The sequence below is a fragment of the Trachemys scripta genome, chromosome 9 (assembly GCF_013100865.1).
Source record: "Trachemys scripta elegans isolate TJP31775 chromosome 9, CAS_Tse_1.0, whole genome shotgun sequence".
Lineage (NCBI taxonomy): Eukaryota > Metazoa > Chordata > Testudines > Emydidae > Trachemys > Trachemys scripta.
The window spans coordinates 10,790,812-10,813,540 of record NC_048306.1 but is presented as its reverse complement, the minus strand read 5'-3'; the positions used below and the strand labels follow the sequence as shown (position 1 = coordinate 10,813,540).

General features: G+C 39.5%; 1 protein-coding gene across 1 annotated transcript in view; it reads right to left on the bottom strand.

Moving 5' to 3' along the window:
• The window catches only part of MTM1 (myotubularin 1), a 55,125-nt gene extending 32,709 nt beyond the window's left edge, over window positions 1–22,416 (bottom strand). Inside the window, exons 1-6 of the mRNA XM_034781492.1 lie at window positions 22,260–22,416; window positions 8,276–8,347; window positions 7,078–7,150; window positions 5,109–5,203; window positions 3,711–3,821; window positions 2,678–2,779 (exon numbers count right to left, since the gene is read on the bottom strand). Of these exons, the coding sequence (XP_034637383.1) occupies window positions 2,678–2,779; window positions 3,711–3,821; window positions 5,109–5,203; window positions 7,078–7,150; window positions 8,276–8,338 (444 nt within the window). The 5' untranslated portion in view covers window positions 8,339–8,347; window positions 22,260–22,416. The remainder of the gene's footprint in view (window positions 1–2,677; window positions 2,780–3,710; window positions 3,822–5,108; window positions 5,204–7,077; window positions 7,151–8,275; window positions 8,348–22,259) is intronic.
• Window positions 22,417–22,729: the final 313 nt, after the last annotated feature.

Sequence of the window (22,729 nt, the reverse complement as noted above, 5' to 3'; positions counted from 1 at the left end):
AATAGTAATAAGCTAAATACTTAGTCCTAAAAATTGCTAATACATTTAATGATAATTTTCATTTTTATTTTCAAAGTAAAAATTGATTCACTTGCTATAGTTGAGCACATTATTTAAACCAAAGAAGCAAAGGGATGCATTCCCTGCTCTGTTTTGAAAGTTATTGAAGTCGCTAACACAACTGTGGAAGCACAGAATCCCAGGTATAAAACTTTTCATTTTTAAAAAAATGTATCACATTTTGAAACTCTTTAAATACAGTGTTCCAAGAAAACAGGTAGTAAACAATTACTGATCACATCCCAATTCATATCTGATACACTGACTTTTCCATATAATTCTCTTAAATTTGTTTTTTTCCCCCCTAAGAGAATTAAAGCAGATGACATTTATTTGGATTTGACAGCTAAAAGGGTGAATTTTTAGTTAACCATCTCAGAAGACAGACATGTTGGGAACAAGTGGTTCAGAAGGCTGAAATAGTTTCAATAACACCTCCACACTGGCTTTTACAAAGCACCATACCAGGAAGCAATACACAAGGTCCTAAATTAGCCAATAGTGACTCTTTTCTGAAACACTGTGTGCAAAAAAAAAAAAAAAAAAAAAAAAAAAAAACCACACACAGAGGGCAAAGGGTTCTTTAAAGACTGGTCACTACTGTGAGACTGGATCGTAGATGCCCTGGATTCAGTAGGAAAGACTTTTAATGTCTTATCAATCACATGAAGAGGGGCTCTTTAAATTATGGGCTTGTGTATGTGTGATGAATTTTTACTACACTCACCAAGAAGGCTATTCAGGACTTTATAGAGTGGACAAGACTCTGGAGGACTGAACCTGAACTTAGAAGATAACAAATGGGCACAGGATACAGCAATTCATTCTACACCAGTCACTTGTAGTCACTCTCACATAACCCAGCGTACCTTGAAAGCCAATGTTAGGCTCGGACCACGAATATGTATTCGATGTAATGCTTTATCATTCTTTGCAACAAGGTTTATTAAGGGCATTACCAATATTGTTTGTGCTATTATATTTCCTTTTTAAGTTTGTGTTTATGCTGCATGTTTTATTCCTTGCAAATAAGCAGTGCTAACGTTTGCTACAGACAATGCGATCACAGTGAATTTGAAGGTTTCCTGGATACACCAATAAAAATGAATCCATGCTATTCTGACCCAATTATGGGACCTCCCTGAAAGGGGTCCTTAGAATCTCTTAAAATATCAAGCTGTGTCACCTGGGACAGCATCAAGCATACATAGTACCAAGGCACCTGGAAGGAGCATAAGTAAAATATTTTAAAGTTGGAAATATTTTTATAAGGAGAATAGATGTAAGTATATGACAGACTGGTGTGCCACTTCTAAACAGCAACTAGCAGCTGCAAATATTCTGAACACTTGTTTTTGAAACTAGAAAATTCTCTCTAACTATAGCATAATTTACCACATTAATTCCCACTTCTTACCCACTGAGTAATTAAGCACTGTGGGGAAAGTCTCTGGGGCAGAATTAATCACACGACACTGAGTGTCAACTCTGATTTATGGCCCCATCTACACCACAAAAATAACCATGTTTCAAGATGGTTGTGGACAAACCATGTTGTATGTTTAACCATGTTTTTTTTGTAGTGTAGACATGGCCTAAGCAGGATGGTAACTAAACAACTGATTCAGAATACAGGCCACGGCAATAAAGCTTTACAAGTAAAGCATTTAGAATTACCATTTGTCTCAGAAATTTTATTTTCTTGCAAAATGTGCACTCATTTACATGTAACTTGTAAGTTTCACAGGCTGGTTGTGCTTTACATTTTATTAGAGCACTAAAGATTGTTAACCAGTGAGGAAAGAGCAGGTGAGATGAATTTTAAGCAAAAAGCTGGTATAATTATACCAATTGATACATCATGCATATTTTATATATATATATATATATATATATATATATATATATTTGCTTATGAAATATGAAAGCAACTTTTCTAAGCTTAAACCTGCAGTGGCATTTATTTTATTTTTCAAGCAGAAGTTATACAATCCTTGTCCCTCATAGGGTTTGTTTTTGTTTTTTTGCACAATACAAAATTTCATTCACTCAAATATTTTATTCCAAAATGCCTAAGAGGAGTCCACATTATGGAATACTTGCCCACATTTCAGTTTTATTCTATGAAACCATATTTTCAGTGATACCAAGGAACTTTGATTGTTTTGGAGATTGCCAAACAATTCAATATTTGGAGGGTGGATGGGGAGAAATCAAACAGCTTAAATAGTATTATATTAACATGACCAAGAAAGATGTAACTTATGTTTTCTGACGGGCAATGATAACTGTATGGGTCACAGGGGATTTGGAAGATACAAGTATATATATTTAATAATAGTAGATATACTTGGATGTTTTTAAATGGCAAAGATCTTAATATAAATGAATTTCAACACATACAGTTCTTCTGCATACATTAGACATGGGGTAGTGATTCTTTTTTTAAGTAGTCATGCAGGGGACTGGACTAGACCACCTCTCGGGGTCCCTTCCAGTCCTATAATTCTATGCATTTACAATGTCCGTCACCAGATACAGTAATTAATTGAGAATGGTGAGGAAAATAATTCTGCATTTAAAAAAGGGATTAAACAATACAGTAGTGCTAACTTACCAAATTATGTGACTGGGGGAAAGCGTGTTTTGTAAGGATTTCAAATATATCTCTTCTGCTGTGACCTTCTTGTTTCAGTGCAAACCGCAGATTTCTCATATCCTAAAATGAGGACAATTGCCTTTTAAAATAGAAGCAAAGTAATACAGTATCTTTACTTTGTTTATAAATACTGTATTATATGATGAACATGATTTAGAATGTATTCAATGTATCAAAAACAAATATGAATGTTCATTTTAAGACCTCTCCTATTTTATGGTGTTAAAAAAAAAAAAAAAAAAAAGGTACTCTATTTTAGGGCATAAAGAATTTTATAACTTCACATGCAACATATGATTGGAATAGAGAGTTTTACCTTATCATGCAATACTGGTGCTCCTCCTCTTTGGCTTAAAACTGTCAGAAGCAATATTATTTGATTCACTAGCAAGTCTCATGGGCTACTGAATGTTCGTGGATTATGAGTTATTCTGTGTTTACAACATGAGTACTTTGCCAACAAGCTGTCTATACTACACTGTCCTCAGACATTTCCTCTTGATTAACTTTAAAATTAAGAAATTTGCATGTTACTGTTGAGAACAGAGTTTGTGGCTTACATATTCCATTAACAGATATATAAAGGACTCCTGGATCATCAAAAAGGAACTCCTCTCATGACCGTATTTTCTGTGGCAATATACACAGCCACAAATCATGTGAGACTTAAGAAAATGGATGTATTGTTTTACAAGTATGCCTGCACCTTTGGGTTAAAGTCCTTTTTCTGGCAATGAAACCCAATACAACTAATTGACCCTTCCTATAAGACAATGGGTGGGTCTTTTAAAAAGTCTATAAAATAATATATTAATGACCTTTAGGAACTATAGGTGCATGAATTATGACCTTGTTTCATAAAAGTGATTAAAATCCCATTGACTGTTGGATGAACAAAATACTTTGTTTTCTAATTTCTGCAGAAGATGTATGCAATAAAAAACTGACATCCAGGAATTCTCTCTTTTTAATGAACTGTTGCAAGTCTTACTTTACAAGTAATATCTAGTCCATAGGAATTTTCTCCTCTACTTGAAGCTCCCCCCATTTTCTCAATCCTTGCAATTACACCCAGAGGAACATCCAATATCACAACTGGATCCTGGAAGGAAAAGATAAAATATAAAAGTAAATACAGTATTTCTGCCATTAAGCTTCATACAAAACTTATTTAAAATCACAAGATATGTAGTCTATTATAGTCATAAAATATACATAGCAGGTGTCATGTATTCTGTAAATGAGTTTGTTTCTTGCTTTAACTTTACAATGCAGACCCAAAACTGACTTGGTGATAAGTTCTCCTCTCCCGCCACCCCCCGATGTATGTTGAAAAATTGTGAAGTCACTCTATATTCCTGCCTAACTGATTTCTTCAGGAACTGCCAATTTGTGTCTTGTTTCACTCAAGATATTGATGAAGCAGAAAAAGAGGAAAAACTATAGAAGACACCTTGTAGTGACACTACATTAGCTCTGACTGTCTAATTGTAGGTAGAATAGAAATCAGTGAACTGAGAAGAATATAGCTAGTTATCCAGAGGTGCTAAAGTTCTAGTAAGACTGTTGGCTTGGATCAGGCTGACAAATAGATTCATTCTCAAAAATGTTAACAATATTCATACAATTAAGAAAAAATATAGCTTTAAAATAAGTTGAGCTAGTTTGTAATTTTCTGTTAATGTTTGAAATGATAAATGACTGCACAGATATCTGAGAAAAGTAATGAATAGTTTTCATCTTTCAAAGGCAACACCAATCTTGCCTGCATTCATTTGTAAGAGTACAAACTAAGCTAAGACAATGAAACCTGAAAAATTATATACTAACTTTTTTAAATTAAAGATTTCTGCAGTAAAATTAATACCATATTGATTATTAAAAACCTAATGTTTCTGCTACTATCTTAACTGAATATCTCCTTCCTTTTGCTAACAATGCAAATCTTTTTCATGATAGCTCTATTTTTCTTCACATGAACTCTGCTGCAGGAATAAATTACTCTTGTATTGGCAATGTAAAACTATGGTCACAGCAATGAACTTTAGCACTGAAGAGGAAAATTGCCCACTTTTTTTGCATCTAAATATTGCCAACTTTTTGCATCCAAGTAATAAAAACTGTCCGAGATCGCAATGATCTCAGTTCAAGGGTTCTAAAACCTTGAGTCTGTTCACAACAGAGCAGCCCATGATTTAGTTTTATTCTGTTTTGCACCCATAATTTCTTGGGCAGCCATTACTATTCCCCCACCAGTGCTGTTCTATGGGCAGAGATTCATAGATGTCAAGGCCAGAAGGGACCAAAACAATAACAAACAACTGCATCTCATTACTAATCTTCAGTTATGCAGATTTGCATTGTGAAAATGTTTACACACGCTACTCACTAGTTCCACACTTCTTAAGTATAATCTGTAGTTTGTAACATACAGTCTTCCTTTAACAGCACCATTAAATGGACATACGTAGATAACTTCCTTGTCTGTAAATGAGAAACAGCATTTACCTTTAAAACATTATGAAAAATGCATAATTTAGGAGTTAAGGACAACACTAATAAGAAGCAATAAAAAGGATGACTGTACTCATAATACAAATTTTATTAAGAGAAGGATCTGCATGAGGGGAAAACTTATACATGTTTATTAATAGAAACATTTTAGAAAAAAAGTTGAACATTTCAGATTCTACACCCACCCCGAGTCTGTTGATTTCCAATTACATCTGTATTTTCCTCTTCCTCACTGCTGTATGAAAGAACTACACAAACATGAGGAAGCGACTGGGATTTAAAAATCTCTCTTTTGTAGCTATTGGACTGTTCCTTTAAGATTCCAAAGTGAAAACATTCTTAATGTTGATATTGTTTCATCTTTTGATGCTCTACAATAAATTCTCTTGTGTCAAGGTACACAGTTCTATTTGTAAAGGTGTGTAGGGGCTCATCATTAACAGTTCATCCTGGAGAGAACTACTCAATTTCACTTTGACCAGAGCCAAAGAACAGTTCACAGGGCAGCCTATACTGCAAATACTGGAGCCCTGGAGGCACTCTAAATACATCAGTACCCCTACTACCAATTAGTGAGAGCATCTACAATGCAAGGAAATACTACTACATATACAAATAACTGCTCTTAAGATCTATCATAAGCTTTGTGATATTGCTGTTATTACTGCTCTCATTTAACAGATTTCATTGTGCAGTACATCCATTTTTCTCCCCACTTATTCCCCTGGCCCACTCTCCCCACCTACCCCCCACATCATGAATTCCCACTCATTCTGTAGCACACGGACATAGGGAAAATCCGGGGAGCCATTCCTCCTCCCCCAATCTACTCTGCCCCCATTCCCTCCTTCACTTGCTCTATTAAAAATCTAGAAAATTCACATTAAAAAATATGTAAAACCAGTTAAGGTTTTCATAAGTGTGATATCTTTCCAAAACAAACCATTAGATACAAAGAGTATGTCTACACAGCAACTAGACACCCACGGCTGGCCCATGCTAGCCGACTCGGCTTTGCGGGGCTCGGTCTGTGGGGCTGTTTAATTGCTATGTAGACTTCCGGGCTCGGGCTCCAGCACGGGCTCAGGGACCCGGAGAAGTGGAAGGGTCCCAGAGCCTGGGCTCCAGTCTGAGCCCGGAAGTCTACATGGCAATTATACAGCCCCACAGCCCGAGCCCCGCAAGCCCAAGTCGGCTAGCATGACAGCCAGGGGTATATAGTTGTTGTGTAGACATACCCAAAGAAATGTCAAGCTAAAGGACTCCTTTTAATGGGACCCGAACACCCACACAGCACATTTCCACTGAGGGGGTAGACTCCACACCTTCACAAGGATCAGCCTTTGGTCTCCAACACATAAGGAAACACTGCATACAGTCTTCCTCCCACTGTAATGCAAAAACCTTCACTACACTATCATACTTCCCTAATACAACAGGGCAACACCTGGCAGATGGGCACAAGTCAACCCTGACACATGCTAATGTTGCTGAAGTGGTGGTTAAAGTTGCACATTATTGTGTGAGGGAGATTGATTGTTGTATGCAGCATATAAAAAGGGAGTGTGGGAGTCTTGTCATTGCAAACATGCTATATGGGCAGTAAGTTACAACTAAGAGGTGTCCCTTACCTTGGCATTTCCTTGCATTTAAGGGTTTGCACTGGGTGGATGTCACAATTCAACAACCTTGAATGTTCTTTAAAATAAAAGGTTTGTTTATGGGAGTTCAGTAAAAGTTACCCCACTACAAATTCACAACAGTACAGAGATAAAACTACATATATATGGCCTACTAATCCTTCAATATGCACTAGGTTAGATTGTTCAATGATAATTTTTTACCTGTGACGCTAGTTTCTCCTGGTAGATGAGGTATTTCCTCATTTTGTTCCCATTTAGTTCCATCTTTTGGGGTCTAAAGAGAAAGGGTGGTATAAAAACAAATTCATACTTGGTGCAACTTCTTCAAATCTTATAGATATAAACTGTTTTAAAACACGAAGTATCCCGTACATGAAGGAATAGGAACTTCAGTACAGGAACTGACATAGCAAAGCAAAGAGGACCCCCTAAAATAATAATTCAACTCTGTGCTTAATGTTATTTGCTAAGGAAATATTCAAAAATAATTTTTGCATTTAACTGGAATAAAATACCTACATCTCAATGTCTTGAAAGGTTTTGTAGCTTCCAATTGTCTAGAATAAGAGTTATTCATCAGAGTTGCTTAGTTCAATGGTTTAAAAATCTGTCCCACTTTTCAAATAGTTATATAAGCAAAATGTTCACCTTACTATTAGACACATTTTGCACATTTGGCGCTTATATTTTTTAATAAAGATTTTAAGAGAACAGTGAGTGACAAGGCTGTAATTCAACAGAAGTATTTCTGCAGAAGGTAGTGAGAAATATTTTTAAACAGCAAGTAAACAAACTTCTATTATGCTACTTAAGTGCAAGGATACACAGTCCACCAGGTAATGCAGAAGCAGCATCTATTTGCCTCAGAATAAATCAAGCTAAAATAAATAAAATAAAAATACTTCCCGTCCCAATACTTGTGACGAAAGCATGGAATTTCGTAGAGAGTACTTATCTTTAGATAACTTTATTTAATCTCAGAGTGGGTCAGCTATTACGTGTGGTAAGATACAATTTGTTTATTAATTGTGTTACAGAATTTTTCTGAAGACAAAAAGAGCTGAATAGTAACAAAATTACAACATTCAGCAATACTAGAAAAAGTGCATAGCAATTTGCAAATTGAAACAGGATTGACTTTCGGGTGCTATAAAAACCTGGAATAAGAAATTTCTTTGTTTTCACAGGTTGATGCTTCAATCTTACAGTTTATTGTGGTTTCAAGTTGCATTTGAACTTTGGAAACAGAAATAATTTATACAATTAAGAATAATAGAAGTTACTCAATAAATATTCAGTTTTGTGCTCAAGAACCTGAAAGCTAATGACCCCTGGGATACCTGACTTAAAAAGCGAAAAAAATACATAGCCACAATAATACAGAAGAAGCTACACTCACCCTTTTAATTGACGAGCTCTCCAAGGAGTTTGAATTATATTTAGGTGAGGATGATGAGGCCATATTGGGGATCTGATGAGAAAGCAGATATTGGAAGATATAGATTTATTCTAAAATGCCTTGCAATCTAACGTTTTACTCAATTAATCACAATATTATAAAGCCTCCAAAAATAATAAAATAATAATATACTAGTTTTTTTTAATTCCTTCCCCCAGCCCCAAACAAAACCAATACCTGGAGTCCATATTATATAGTTTGGGTATTTCTAAAATGTGATTAATTGAATAAATAACTCTGCATACTTAGCTATTGTGTTCTGCTACACAGTAGAAACATATACCCTCGTAATCTGTCACCTGAAGGTTTAATATTATGAACTTTCATTTAGGAATACGGGGAACAAAATTAAATTACCTGGCATTTATCACACAGACTTAAAATTTAAGCTTATAAGTTTACTCAGAAGTGTTTCAGAAAGACAGAGACCAGAGTGGGAAAAACCAGAAGGAATTCCACAGGATTTTTATAGTCAGAAAACACAGTCCCAACTTCCTAAAATTGAAATGTCTGTGAAGCCACCAGCAGGGGGAGTTTACTGTCTTTTTCTTGACCAGAGTAGCCTTGATGCATTTAAATGAAGAGGCTGCTTTTTTCTTTTTTCTTCTTTTATAATTCAAGTTTAAAAAGCTGGTTTTGACTAAAGACAAAAGTGCGCCATTTCAGGATTTACTCTATAAAGCAAGCTTCAGTTTATTTTTTCTGATTTTTGCAGCGGAGGAACCTGTCTGCTTTAACCTCAGATGGGCAGAGGAGCAAGACTATTTTCCAGTAATGTATTTTTCTTCTACCAGTGACACGTTTCCTTAAGATTAACTATTAACTGAAAGCAGTCTTTTGAAAGGTTGTGGCTTTTAGGTAATAAAACCAAAAGATTGCTCTTATTACAGCCTTAATCAACAATGTTGTGTCCATGGATAAACACACCGTGGCTTTTTTCCTACAGACTTTTCAAAAGATCCCTTTTGTCACTTGGTTTAATCTACCTCTGCTTCTGCACAATAGCATGATACCAATGATGCTGCAGCAGTGTGAAACAGGCAGAAGTGATACCAGCAGTTCAGAATTGTGACCCTACTTGTTTTTCAATTGCTGTGACTGTACAGGAAAAGCACTCCAGTGCAGGAGGAGCACAAGGGTAAAATAGAACTATCTGTGAACTTCACTGGCTTGTCTTTTGAATAAGAGCAGGCAAATATAGGACTCTTAATATTTAACTTATTTACAAGTCTATTTAAATTATTTTATGCTGCCATGATTTATGGCTTAGCAAAAAAATAGTGGAAAGTATAAAAACACGCCTTCAGAAAACAAATAGAAACCCATTAATATTCCAAATGAAAACATGAGGAAAAAAGAATCTTGTGATTCAGCATGTTAAACAGCTTGTTTAATACTGTCATATCAAAGCATCACTTCCTTCCTAGATCTTTCTGTTTCAACTTTCTCCAAAACTTGCCTTGGTTGTGACCCAGAAGTGATTTTGGAATTTTTATTCAATTTAAACATTTAACCAGTTGAGCTCAAGAACCACCTTATCTTTGGACTCATGAAACTGAGAAACTGTTTTGTTTTAAAACTTACAATTTGGAACATACCAAGTGCTGAGGGAATTCTAATGCCTTTGCCATGTTTCATAGGAAGGTATGTTTTAGAACAGTACACTCAATTTAAGTGTGGTATTTCTATTTGTGCCACCTTCAGGACGAACTGTTCCTAGTATTCAGCAGACAATACCTCAGAAACCACAGTTGTATTGATTTAATAATAGAAATGGCAACTAGGAGTGAGAGAAAGTGGTTTGGAACTAGCAAATTTTCAGACAAATTTTCATAGTATAAAAAAATATTGAACACAAGTTTGCAACCTTTTCTAAATCATAATGCTGTCATTTGTATATATTTGAATACTCAACCCTCAAATGGCTGAAACTATTTTCTTTAAACTAAAACTGGCTTTTAGCTGATATTTTTTGTACAAATTCTTGGTACAAGTTTATTTTTATTAAAATAAGAAGAGAGACTGTCCATTAAGCCATTTCACATACAGATGTTCACAAAGATACCTGAGCATTTACTGAAATCCCCCTTAAAAGAGATATTCAGTTACAAGTTTATTTTTTAAAAGGTGAAGAAAGTTAAATACAACATTAAGACTGAGAGTTTAGTTACAAAAATCATGTAATTCAGAGCGTAGAGTTCTTATTTTTTCTCGAACAATAATATGCATTTATTTAGCATCTTATATTAGAAACTATACAAATGTAAGTTAAGTCTTACATCACCTATATAAGGTAAGTAGGCATCTAGCACAGAAAATGAGTGCACGAAGGCACAGAAAGGGCAAGTGACTTGTCCAAGATCACAGCAAATTAGTAGTGGAACTGCAACAGACTGAAGGAATCCTAAACCCCTCAATTCCCTTGTCTGGCTACTGGACAACACTTCCTCCTATATTACAGGCACACAGAGTTGATTGGGGCTGTATGTAGCTGTACAAGTTGAATTGCACAGCTAAAACCCAGTCTTCAAATTCACAGGACAGGCCTTATAATTTTAGTCCCATTACTTTCTTTGTACTTATGCAGAGGTTCACTGAATGGAGAAAAAATCTACTAGATACTTGCTAATTTATGGTTATAAAACCTTGATACACAGCAGTACAAAAAAAACCAAACTGCTTTCATCCCATCAGACCACTGAAAAACTCAAGTTTTCTAGTACAACTTGCGATGGAGCAAAAAAGTATGTTTGCTACACAAAGTAGAACATACGCCACAAATACTTTTAGGAAATCTATTTGTCAATACTTCATAAGCCTTGTTTTTCTAGATATTTCAGTGATGATCTCAGTAATGATAGGAACAAAATCATTTGCTGACTTCTATCTATTCCAAAAGTTACAAAGAAGTGAAACATGTTCATATATAGTCACAGAACAATAGTCAAAGAATTCAGTTTCATTTCCAATTGCCAGAAATGCCAAAAAAATGAATTTCTTCAAAGCTATTAATATCAGATAAGCTCTTACCACTAAACTAAGAGAAGTTCTTCATTTCCCTTACTTTATATGTAAACTATAGTCAAGTAAATTAAACTCTGCATAAGACTTTATGAAGAAATAAGACAATGAACTAAATTCTAAATTAAGATCTACTTGAACAGATCAAGTTCTCATTTACAGTACCTGCCAATTCAAGAAGTACCCGATATTGTTTTTTTCTTCAGACTAGAATAACTAACTGATTTTCAGAAAAGGTTTTTAAATTTCACATTAAACATTTCCCTTTAAAACACTGATTTCTTTTCTTCTGTGGAACAGATTAGAAGAGTTGTTTCTGGCAAACTGCCAAAGTGATATTGCTGCAGAGTCCAAAGGCATAGTCCATCATAGGCTTAAAATAGTTTCAACTTTCTAATTATTATGCAGCAACAGCAGTCACTCCACAGTAAGAAATTTGCAAGTGAACCAGTTTTGATCTCCCCCCCCCCCAAATCCCTCACAAATACACTGCACAACACAAACCCATTTAAAAATATAAACCTCGAAGTTGCTAGGTTAGATCTTGGGCAGACAAAGAATTTTTCTGCAAAACATTTTAAACAAATCATACAAAGAACTGCTGTATTAGGACATCCTAAATACACAGTGTGTTAAATAGTTGGAACATTCTCCCCCCAGCCACTGTGCAGGGAGGGAAAAAAAGATACAAAGTGTACTTTTACTTAACCTACTTGAGATCTAGCAACCAGATTTAAGATATAGTTGTTTAAAGTCTTATTACAAGTGTTATTAAAACATGATATAGTAACATTGCCAGAGAATGATGGTTCAGATGACCTCAAAAAATGATTCAGACCTAAGCTTTCATTAAAAAACAAAAAACTATACCTATACTAGTTCTGCCTAAGGTTCATAAGGTTGGGGCCTCACCAAGCTTCCTCAGAGCTTGAAAGAGTAGGCACCAAAGACCCGATTTTTACCAGGTATTCAGGCACCTAAAGATGCAGGCTAGGCACCCAGTGGAATTTTCAAAACCACATAGTTCTCCGAAACTCCCAGGGATTTCAATAGGCGTTTGGTATCATAGGATTTTCAAAAGTGCCTAGAGGTACCTAACTGCATCTTTAGGACTTAAATACCTCTAAAAATCTGGTCCTAAGCCTTGAGAGTGGCTTGTCAAGCCCACTCAAAGATCATGATTTGGGAGTGACTATTGAGGCTCCTTGCAGGGTTTCTTTCCTCCCGCAAATTGCCAGAGGTCCACAAGAGGGCAAAAACCTCAACTTCCCTTCAATCCTCTCGTTTTGTCACCCTCCCTAAATCTTATTTAGTAAAATATATACTTAATAGATCTCTCTAGTCTTTGGGATGAAGAAAAAGTAGGAATACACCAATATGACAGTTAGAAGATGAAACAATAATTTGGTGTGGCGAGAGAGATTTTCTTTTTGAATACTAACATGAAAAGTATTGGATTTTTGTAGATTTTTTTCAGCAGTGATTATGTTCACCTGGAAAGATTTTTACAAGGATGTGAAATTACTAAGGCTGTTGATTAACTCCAGTTAACTCATGCGATTATCTAAAAAAATGTAATCATGATTAAAAAAATTAATCGTGATTAATCGTTTTAATCACACTGTTAAAAACAGAATATCAATTGAAATTTATTAAATATTTTTGGAAGTTCTTCTACATTTTCAAATATATTTCAATTACAACACAGAATACAAAGTGTACAATGCTCACTTTATGTTGTTACATTGAACTGCTTTGGACCATTATCAAGCAGAACTGCTCTGTATTTGCCATTTATGGCAAATGGAAGCAAAGAATATAAAAAGAAAAATATAAGTGGAAAAACAGTTGCACATAAGAAGATTTTAGAGTTACTATAACACACAAAAGTCTGTACAACCTATATAACAACTTGCAGATGCAATGAGAAAAAGATGCTGTCCTGTCTCCAATAATAAAATATAAAGGATAAAAAACAAAGTCAGTGTCTCTTGGCAGAGTTGGATTTTTTGTATACAGTACCAGCCTCCACAACTGTGCAAAAGACATACAGATATAAACATGTAGGGAAGAGCAGAAATCTAGGGAGATCGCTCTCACGTGAAAGAATTCAGTTAAAATTAAGCTAACAGAGTGGGTGCTTATTAACAAAAGATAAAAGCGAAAAATCTGAAGTCAGGACTAGAAAGCAGAATACAAAATTGAATAAATAAATCAGGACACGTAGAAACAATCTTATCCATGATCTTAAAACGATCAATGAAATCCACAAGTTTCCCTCAACACAGAGGGAATATAGTCAACCATACCAGATCAAGAGAGCAATAAGGTAGATTAATTTCAAATGTCACAAAAAGTTTAAAGGAAGCGGCAGAAAAATAAGCAGAGTATGAAAACATGTAGAAGAGTTCCAACATCCTTGTAATATAGTATAGAATGAAGTATCAAAATATTTTAAAAGCGCCAATAGAAGGTTTAAGCCATTCTGTTTATGCATATTTAAAAAGAAAATAATGGTTCTCATAAAAGAAGTTGAACTGTCAATGCAGATTGTACCTGCAAATTAAACACTGAGAGAAGTAAAGAATGATGTTAAAAACAATACACTTGAAGTTGTGATATTCAACTTCAAGAAAATTTCAAGATTTTCAAATTTAAATGCCAATGATACAACAAACAGTCATCAAGAACTATAGAAACAATGAAGGCAATTTAAGTATCACTGGTATACATACACACTGCTGCAGGCCACCAGCCCTTACTTGTTAGTTAGCAAGAAAATGCCAGATGAAAAAGAAAAATTCCTAAAATCATAAGCAAAATGAGGAAACCTGAAAGCACAGTGCTTCAACAATAGGTTTTAAACAAGAGAGGAAATATGCACTTTTGGAAATTGGCTTAATAATAAATCTAAGATTCCCTTCTGTCACAGTTCAGTGGGAAGTTAGAACTGTGACCCCTACCCAGTCTCTCTGTGGGCACCCTATCTACACTACAGGGAAAAGTTGGTCTAAGCTACACGATTTTAGTTACGTGAACAGCGTAACTCACGTCAATGTAACTTAGATCTACTAGGGTTACCATATTTCAACAAGCAAAAAAGAGGACGGGAGGAGCCCCGCCCTAGCCCCGCCCCTGCCCCTCCCACTTCCCGCCCCCCCAGAACCCCCAACCCTCCCCTCGTTCCTTGTCCCCTGACTGCCCCCTCCTGGGACCCCTGCCCCTAACTGCCCCCCGGGACTCCACTCCCTATCTAAGCCTCCTTGCCTCTTGTCCCCTGACTGCCCCAACCCTTATCCACACCCCCACCCCCAGACAGACCCCTGGGACTCCCACGCCCCATCCAACTACTCCCCACCCCCTGACAGCCCCCCCCAGAACTCCCAACCCATCTAAACCCCTCTGCTCCCTGTCCCCTGACTGCTCCGATCCCTCTCCCCACTCCTGCCCCCTGACAGCTCCCCCCCAGAACTCCCAGTCCCCCTACCCCCCGCTCCTTGTCCCCTGACTGCCCCCTCCTGGGACCCCTGCTCCTAACTGCCCTCCAGAACCCCACCCCCTACCTAAGACTCCCTGTTTCTTGTCCCCTAACTGCCCCCTCCTAAGACCCCCCCCCAACTGTCCCCCAGGACCCTACCCCCTACCTGTACCCTGACTGCCCAAAACTTTCTCCACTCCCCTCCAAAAGCCCCCCCCCGTTTCTTGACTGCCCCCTCCAGAACCTCCCTGTCCCTTCTCCTGCCCCCCCTTACCCTGCTGCTCAGAACAGGGTGTTGGGCTCTGTGCCAGCCGGACACATGGCTGAGCTCCCCTGCACAACACAAAACCCGGTCCCTGGCCCTGCACAGGGCTGCCGGAGCGGGCTGCAGGAGGAGGAGCTGCCGGCCGGCTCAGAATGCAGGGAGGGGGGGGTGGGAGGAGGAAGCTGCTCCGGAGTCCAGCCCGGGACTTTCCTGCAGCCCTCCCAGCCGCTCGCTCTGCCGGGGGAGTGGGAAATCCCGGACATTGTGAGTGCTTTACAAATTCCCCCCGGACGCTATTTTTAGCACACAAAAGGAGGACATGTCCGGGTAAATCCGGACGAATGGTAACCCTAAGATCTACTTACCGCGGGGTCCACACTACGCGATGTCGATGGGAGACACTCTCCCGTCACTCTTCTCGATCCGGTGGAGTACAGGAGTTGACGAGAGAGTGATCCGCAGTCGATTTAGCAGGTCTTCACTAGATCCGCTAAAACGACCACCGATGCATGAATCGCTGCGTGTCGATCTCCCAGTAAGTGTAGACAAGCTCTAAGTGTCAGACCTCTACCCACACTTTAGACTGGATCACCAGGTTAGCACAGCCCCATTCCAACAGTACTGCCACTGTTATGAGTGCCTTAGACTCACACTGCAGCCCCCCTCTAGTGCACTCAAATGACAAATTTTGTTACCTTCACCTCTCTCCATGTGGAGGCCCTCAATTCTACCACTCACAGACCAGCTCGTGGAGTGGCAGCTCCCCCCGTTTCCAACTGTGTTAACACAACAGACCCATTTGTATTTGGCATCTGTAAGAAATGAGTCTCTGGAAGCCTGAGACCTGTGGTTGAGTAAAGTGACTATAAAACAACTTATTCAAAACAAACGCATCATCTATTTACGCAAAGGTACATACCAAGCCGAGAGAAAGATTAAAACAACAGTCTATACACATCTGGTCCCAACTAATCTCGAACCTTTCCTTGCAAGTTTTGCACTTTTCTTGCACTTAGCCAAGATACCACCATTTTTGTGCTTCTCCCTTACGTCTAGGATTGCCAACCCTCACGGATTGGCTGGGAGTCTATCAAAATCGGCTTCAATTTCCTGGTGACTGTTAAAAGTAATCCAGGACATTTTAATAGGCCAAAAGTCCAGCCAGTGGCACAAAGAAATACAGATAAACCCCTCTTTCTCCACATCTTGAGATCCAAAATAGGACATTTGACTCTTAGGCTGAAAACGTTTGATTTCAAAATGTGAAGGGGACATAATCAGGTGAGATAGCGTAGTTTAAACCTACAATATTTCCCCTCTCTCTAACCCCTTCCTGTCTTCTCTCAAGAAACTGCACTGAAAGCATAAAAGCAGCTCCCGATTTGGGTGCCTAAAACTAAATTTTACTTTCTAAGTTACTCAGATGCGTCTTCAGCTTCCCAGCTGGGCCTGGAGAGGAAACTGATGGCTTCCCCCTTTTTTTTTTTCCTTTTTCTTTTTTTAAGAGTCCTTTTTGCAGTACATCTGCTGCTCCTCTTGCTAGTTCTCTCTCCTATGGGCCCCAAGGCTGCACCAACTGCTATGCAACTTGCTTGCTCCCCCGCCCTTCCCACTCCTGTAAAAACAACATGGCTCCAACCTTCTGCTCTCTCTTCCCTCATCCCTCCCCTCAAAGGAGCCCCTCCTCAGATGCTGCGTATTCTTTACTCCCCTCCTGGAGAAAAAAAAAAAAAGCTGTCAGAGAGCACATTTTAAGTTTGTAATTAAATATTCTTTTCCAGGCTGGCCTGTCCTTTTAAAACTATGTAGTGATGCCTCTGACTTCACCAATTCTCTGTGAGACTACGAATGAGAAGTTGGATCATGAGAGGTACACTATTAAGGAGTTGGAACCACTCCCAATAGTTTCCTCATATGCACCAAACATATACATAAAAAGACAACGACCCCTGCCACAAAAAGCTCACAACAGAATTGTATGAAATGAGAACAGGGAGGATACAATACAGTGCACAAGATAACAGTGAGATAGTTATGATTAATATAATAAGCAGCAATCATAGCACTCCAGCTGCCTAATGAACGTCAAGCGTATTATAGACATCATGGCACTGTTAGGTTTTAAAGAGATTTAAAGGAAGAGATTTAAAGGAAGAGAATGTGGTGGCCTTGTAGATTTTTACAAGGAATCATCCCTTGCATACGAGGCAGCATGGGGAAAGTGTGAAAATACTCACTGGGAAAGTTGACAAGATACTCTCCTAATGCCTCCCAGAGCCAGGAGACAAGATGTTATTGTACTTATGGCTTTAAAAAAATAAAAATTAACATTAAATAAAAAAAACCACCCTGCTGTTCTAGAGCAGGTATTGAATGAAAAAATGTTCTAGGAAATCCAACTTTTATTTGGAGAGGATTTTTACCCACTCCTAGACTTTCCTCCTCACTTTCTGTTTCAGCGTTTTCCTTTGTAGTCTGAACTCTAACTTCTACCCAAATTTCAAAAGGACTGCATTTGAAGAGTTAATTAGACCTCCTGTAAGGTCACTTAAGTGCAGACTACATATTCCTGTCATTGGCCTCCAACGGTACTTTCTCTAACTGTTCCCCTCCTTCAAATTATGTTGAAAAAATTGCTTGGAGAGGTTGCCATGGAGGAGCCAACAATGTCTTTTACCAATAGCATTAGAAGCCATATCTCACAGGACAGATTCAATAGAAGTGTGTGCCATGACAGATGTAGCTGAAGTAAGCTTTTTGCAGACTGACTTTTATTTACTGTCTTGCTATATCCTCTGTCTTCATATCACCAAGAAAGAGCAGCATGCACTTCAGTGGTTCCCAATATTTTTTTTTTTTTGTTAGTGCCTGTCCTCCACCCTGGGGGAGAAATTGGCATACGTCCCCAGTGCCACATTGTGAGAGTGCCATCTCTTTTTTCTGTCTTTCCCTCCCCCCCTTGTCATCTTCATGTTCTTTCCTTTGCTGCTCTTGCATTTTTCTGACTTGTCCCTTACTTACCTCCTACCTTCATTTACTCTCTGGTAGCTCTGATTCCCCTACTCATTACCCCACTCAATTCAAAGCCATACACTGCTGGGGTGAGGGAACATCCACCGTTGCCCACCAAATCTGATGTGGGTGCCATGTGAGCACAGCAAACAAGGTTCAGGTGTGGCAGGTTGCTCAGTTTGAAGCCATGTACTGTGAGCTTCTGCTACAGAAAGATGCACAACAGGAGAAAAGAAAAAAAGGAAACGCAGACTGAGTAGCACATTTGCAGTGTGTGCACATGTAGTTAGGAATGATCTGCAGCTTTCCAAGCCAGACACACTCTTTTTTCTACTTTGCATCCCACTGAAGTAGTCTGTACCTCCCACCCCGCCACTCATGTTGCAAAAAACTGATGTAGCTGATGAAAATGTTTGAGGAGCAACAGATGCTGCTTCAAAGTTTCTTTTAAGAAAGTCTTCAATCTCTCTTTCTGCTTGTTCTTTTTGAAAGATATCCCCTCAGGCCACAATAGCTCTATTGCTAAAAATTTAACTGATGATTCCACATATGAAATGGAAGTTATTTCTCCTTTACATTGCTATACCTTATAAAAACTTAATTATGATGGTTGAAATGACATCCTGTGTCCAGGTTTTTCCCAATTCCCCATTGATAACGTTCTCAAACAATGGATATATTAGTGTGCCATTCTCTTTCATCTGTACTTTTCGTTCCCTTTAGTCTATTTTTTAGTGCTGTGTTGGATTTATCCCCAGTGCCTATAAAAACTAGCTAAAGGATGCAGAGAGGCATGGGTGAGGAAGATGTGAATCTTGCTTTCCATCAAATGTGTGGTCAACTGGAAGAACCATTTCTTCAGGGGAATTATGTTTTTAAACACTCTCTTAGCAATGTTATACCTCTCCAGAATGCCTACCCTCTAAGTGGGCAACTGATCATTTAGATAACCTGGCTAAAACATCAATCTTACTGAGTGGTGCCATCACTTTCAGGGAGACCCTAACTTCACCTGCTGCTCCCCCTTAGACTCTGTCAAGTCATTTTAGTTGCAAAAGCATGAACAGATCCACTTCAGTGCAAGGCTGAATGACTACTGTAAACTAAGTAGTAGTTCCACTACAAATGGTGTTTATTTGGCTTTTGTGTTATAACTGGGTCTCTGGCAGGAATCCAACAGGTGGGGAGAGGCATCCCACAGTTGCCAGCAATGTTCTAGCAGGTATTAATTTTAAAATGCCAAACTAGGAAGCAAAAAAGTAAGGAACTCTCAGTGCTCCTCACTGCTGATGTAAAAGGAAAAACTGAACTAACTCCACCCAAGTAAACTAACTGAAGGCAAAATTTCAGCTGGGGAGGTAAAGGGCTTTCCCCTCAGGAACCCTAAGAATGACAGTTCCAAACTGGCCTCTAGCATTTATTTTCTTTTCTATTCTCTTCTATATAGGTTCTTATACAGCACTCTTCACTGTACTGTCTGTGCAGTTTCCAGTAGCATATTAAGCAATGTGACTAACATCTGTCACGTGTTTGCTCTCTGATCCTCTCCCCAGGGGAGACATGTGTGCAGTAGTGTTTTGTTTTGATGGATTATTTTAACACACACAACTATACATTTATGTTGAAAAGACAGTATCTATGCAGATGAAGTGGACAACAACTGGGGCTGAAAAAGAAATTGTAATTTATACAATTCCAATTCCATAACAATAAGCAACTTATGCCCTCTCACGCACAACATTTTAAAAAGACTGTTACACAGTGTGCAAGATTCATTTTGTCAAAGAGTTTAAGGGAATGCCATAATATATTATACAGCTATGACACACCAGAAATGTACTCTACTAGACAAAACAAAATTATTATAGAATTAGTTTGATCAAACTAGATGATGCAGAACCTAAGTCTCTCTTCAGGAAATGTTTCTATTACCAGTTTCCTTCTGAGCAAACAAAGTATGATACATAGTATGGAAAATAAAAATTCAACATTTCACACAGTCTGTTCTTTTTATCTGAACTCTCTACTTTTGTCACTCGCAGGACATATATTGACAACACTAATCACATTACAGCTTTCTGCACCTATCAGCTTTGATATCTTTAACTGGAAACCTAGTTTGTTTTTACCACCAAACCATGGATTAAAACCAAATATTGTAGCAGTGTGTAATAAGTATGCTTTGTTTTTGTCCACCGATACAGTCTTCTGCCAGGAAAATTTTGTCCTTTAGGCCTGGCTAAAGGCAAACAAGTATGACCATTACCATGGAAAAAACACTATTTCCCTATGACAGGTATCAGAGTAGCAGACGTGTTAGTCTGTATCCGCAAAAAGAACAGGAGTACTTGTGGCACCTTAGAGACTAACAAATTTATTAGAGCATAAGCTTTCGTGGACTACAGCCCACTTCTTCGGATGCATATGGTAAGTAAAGGGTTCTGGACAGTAGACAATTATACCACAGTTACAGTAGAGCCAAACCATAAGAACCTATATAGACATTTTCTGCCAGTCTGTTTTTTAACATAATATAACCTTGTTTATTAACTGCACCAGCAAAAGGACAGCAATCTTCAGACCAGATACAAATAAAGACAAAATCCATTCAGTCGTTTAATATTAAGCAACACACAACTAATTTAGACCTAAAATTTATTCTAGTCATGAATGTCTTCCAGCATCTCTAGAAGTATTTTTTGAGAACACCAACTACCAAGAACAAGTGTGAGCTTCCCTCTTTCTCCTTAAAGGAAGCCCTACTCCCAGACCCATTAAAATTAACAAAAAAATCTTACAAGGTCTTGCAGTATGGTCATTCGAAAAACAATGATGCAGATGTAAAAACTGGTTTATTTTTCTGATTTTATTCTAGCACTAACTCAGCCAAATGAACAAACTGTAAACATCACTACCTTGTTTCCTACATCACATAGAAAAGACTGAAAACAAGAACGACTAACAGCAAATTAGCAAACTGCTAGCAAGAACTAGTCTCATTCGGAATCAAATAAAAATATTTGATCTGAAATTAAAAGACCTGCCCCCCATTTTAATGTCATTGGGAAGGGAAACTTTTTTGGAGGGGGAAGAAATAATCTACATAAGCACCTCCCCTCCCCTGAAGAATGTTAATGTGTCATGTATTTCAGTGAAACATTTAACACCTCATTTTAAGTTACCAACGTTCAGGCCATCAGAGCAGCTAAAGAAACAGAAGAAGAATCCAGAGGGAATGAATAGTAACAGTAACAGAAACAGACTCCTAGAGAGCCCCATGAAGCAGCATCTCCGTTTGAAGCCAAAGGTAATTTACACAACACCCAAACGGAGAGCAACACAAACACTGCGGGAAGGGAAATCTCTTCATGGCCTGATATCCTTCTCCAACACAACTTCCAGCTTTTAAAGGGGTTTAAGATGACAGGAAGGTAGGAGCCCAGAAAGTGTCTTGGGAGACAAGGTGAGATGTGACTTGAGAGAAGGGAGAGGAAATGGCCTGATTGTTAATCATCACCCCAAGCTCTAGGGAAGTGAAGTGATGTTCCGTGGGATGGGGCTGATCTGGAGGGAGGGGCGCTGGAAAGACAGGGGTGGCAGGCATAGTGATGACTAGAGGAAGGGGTGTTATGTAGGATGGGGGCAGCCTGGGAAGGGGAAGGGAAAGAGGGTGCCATGAGTGGAGGGGCGTGACGGGATGGCAGCGACCCACAGGGTAAAGCGGTGTGGGGGCTACCTTAGGGGAGGGACATATGGAGCAAGGGGGCTGGGGGAGGGGGAAGGGCATGGCAGGTGAGAGTGACCTAGGAGGCAGGGTGGGAGGGGTGTCCGTGAGGGTGCGGTGGGGGAAGGGACTGTGGGGTGCGGTGGGGGAGGGCTATGGCGGGGGTTAGTGTGAGGGAGGAGTATGGGGGGGCGCGAGGGGTATGGCGGTGGGGGGGTGGGGCCCTGTGGCGCGCCAGGGGGGAGCTATAGGGGCGCGGGTTGGGGTGGGGGAGGGGTATGTCGGGGGGCTCTGGGGTGGGGGTTGCTGTGGGGGCGGGGGGAGGAGTACTCCGCGCGGAGCGGGACCCAGGCCGGGCTCCTGTTCCGCAGCCCCGGGGTCAGCAGGAGCCGCCTGTTGCCCGGTGGGAGGCCGGGACACTCACCGCGCTCTAGTCGCCGTTTTCCCCCTGCCGTGGGTCCGAGTCCCGCTTCCGCGCCGAGCGCTCCCCTCACGGCACGGGCCAACTTCGGCCTGTCACGTGACGGGGCCGGAGCGGAGCCCCCAGTCTAAGGGTTTGGCTGAAGGGGCTCGGCCGAGCTGGGCCGCGGGGCCTGCCGGGAGCTGTAGTTTGCTTGGGCAGGGACGGGCCGCGGGGCCTGCCGGGAGCTGTAGTTTGCTTGGGCTGAAAGCGCCTGTCTCAGGTCCATATCACACCGACTGACTCTAAAAAGAGCCAGGACGAGGAAGTGGCCGGGCGGGGGCTGAGTGGGAAAGGAGAACCATGAACCCCTGCAGGACAACAGCCCCCCCCTCTCAATCCATGGAACAAACTGCCTCACCACAGCCCTTAGGAGGCTAAGGCCCAACCCTGGGAGAACAGTGCATGGACTGCTAGCAGCCAGGCCCCTCTAC